This window comes from Penaeus monodon, chromosome 24 (assembly GCF_015228065.2).
Source record: "Penaeus monodon isolate SGIC_2016 chromosome 24, NSTDA_Pmon_1, whole genome shotgun sequence".
In the NCBI taxonomy this organism is placed as follows: domain Eukaryota; kingdom Metazoa; phylum Arthropoda; class Malacostraca; order Decapoda; family Penaeidae; genus Penaeus; species Penaeus monodon.
In genome coordinates this window covers 218,970-220,418 of record NC_051409.1, presented here as the reverse complement: position 1 = coordinate 220,418, position 1,449 = coordinate 218,970, and the positions used below count along the sequence as shown (strand labels likewise).

The 1,449-nt window shown below is 37.3% G+C and overlaps 1 protein-coding gene across 1 annotated transcript in view; it reads right to left on the bottom strand.

Moving 5' to 3' along the window:
* The window catches only part of LOC119588466 (probable chitinase 2), a 22,541-nt gene that overhangs the window by 8,935 nt on the left and 12,157 nt on the right, over positions 1 to 1,449 (bottom strand). Inside the window, exon 2 of the mRNA XM_037937114.1 lies at positions 1,197 to 1,394. Within this exon, the coding sequence (XP_037793042.1) occupies positions 1,197 to 1,394 (198 nt within the window). The remainder of the gene's footprint in view (positions 1 to 1,196; positions 1,395 to 1,449) is intronic.

Here is a 1,449-nt window from a genome sequence, read left to right as displayed (position 1 = left end):
AATTGATAGAGGGAGGAAAGGGAGGGAAAGTATATTGTTACATAAGCGATAGAGATAGATCGATGATGGAAGGAGAGGATGCAATTCGTTTAGCAAAAAAAAAGCGATTAGAATCATCAACGACGAAGAAAAAAAATTGAGTGTGAGAAAAAAGCAAACGGATATTGAAAAAGATCCAGAGATTCATAGCTGGATAAAACAAAGAGGTTAAAACTAGAAAAAATCAAATACGATAATTGAAAGAAAGTCAGGAGCGAAAAAATAACCATGATGGTAAGATAAGGAAAAAATAAGGAGTAAAACTTAAAAAACACCATAGATAGAAAATCAGAATAAGTAACCGAAAAAAAGATAACATTGATGTCAAACTGGGGAAAATTGGAGGTAAACAATTAAATATTTACAACAGTGATAAAATAGATAATGAAACTAATAACGTCAAAAATAAAAACAAATCAACCTCTCTTTGATATCCCACATGATCAAATTATAAAAAACAAACCATGAGTAAATCTTGTCCAACCGACGTAAAAGAAAAAAAAATAGTAACTTAAAAAAACCCAACATGACGTCAACTGAAAAAAATCCAACCATGACGTCAAAACTAGAAAAAACCAACCATGACGTCACAACTTGAAAAAATCCCAACCATGACGTCAAAACTAGAAAAAATACAAACCATGACGTCACAACTTGAAAAAATCCCAACCATGACGTCAAAACTAGAAAAAAAATCCCAACCATGACGTCAAAACAAGAAAAAAAACAACCATGACGTCACAACATGAAAAAATCCCAACCATGACGTCAAAACTAGAAAAAAATCCCAACCATGACGTCACAACTAGAAAAAAGATCCAACAATGACTTCATAACTAGAAAAAATCCAACCATGACGTCATAACTAGAAAAAATCCCAACCATGACGTCACAACTTGAAAAAAATCCCAACCATGACGTCACAACTAGAAAAAATCCCAACCATGACGTCACAACTAGAAAAAATCCAACCATGACGTCACAACTAGAAAAAAATCCCAACCATGACGTCAAAACTAGAAAAAATCCCAACCATGACGTCACAACTAGAAAAAATCCCAACCATGACGTCACAACTTGAAAAAAAATCCCAACCATGACGTCACAACTTGAAAAAAAAAATCCCAACCATGACGTCACAGCCCATCGTCACTCACTGCCTCTGACGTCATATCTCGGATCGATAGGCTTCATGGCAAAAGTTATCTCATCTAATCCAGCGAAAGCGTAGATAAGGGTCGTGCACAGCGTCGGGTCGATGTCTTCAATGTTGAATTTTCCCGCGCCAGGCCGGTACACGGACCACGAGGCTAAATAACACACCACTTGCTGCTCGTGGGTCCCGTCGGCGCCATCTGCAGGGGGAAACGGGCGTAGAGAGGGTTTCATAGTTGAGGTTTGTGTTATGAG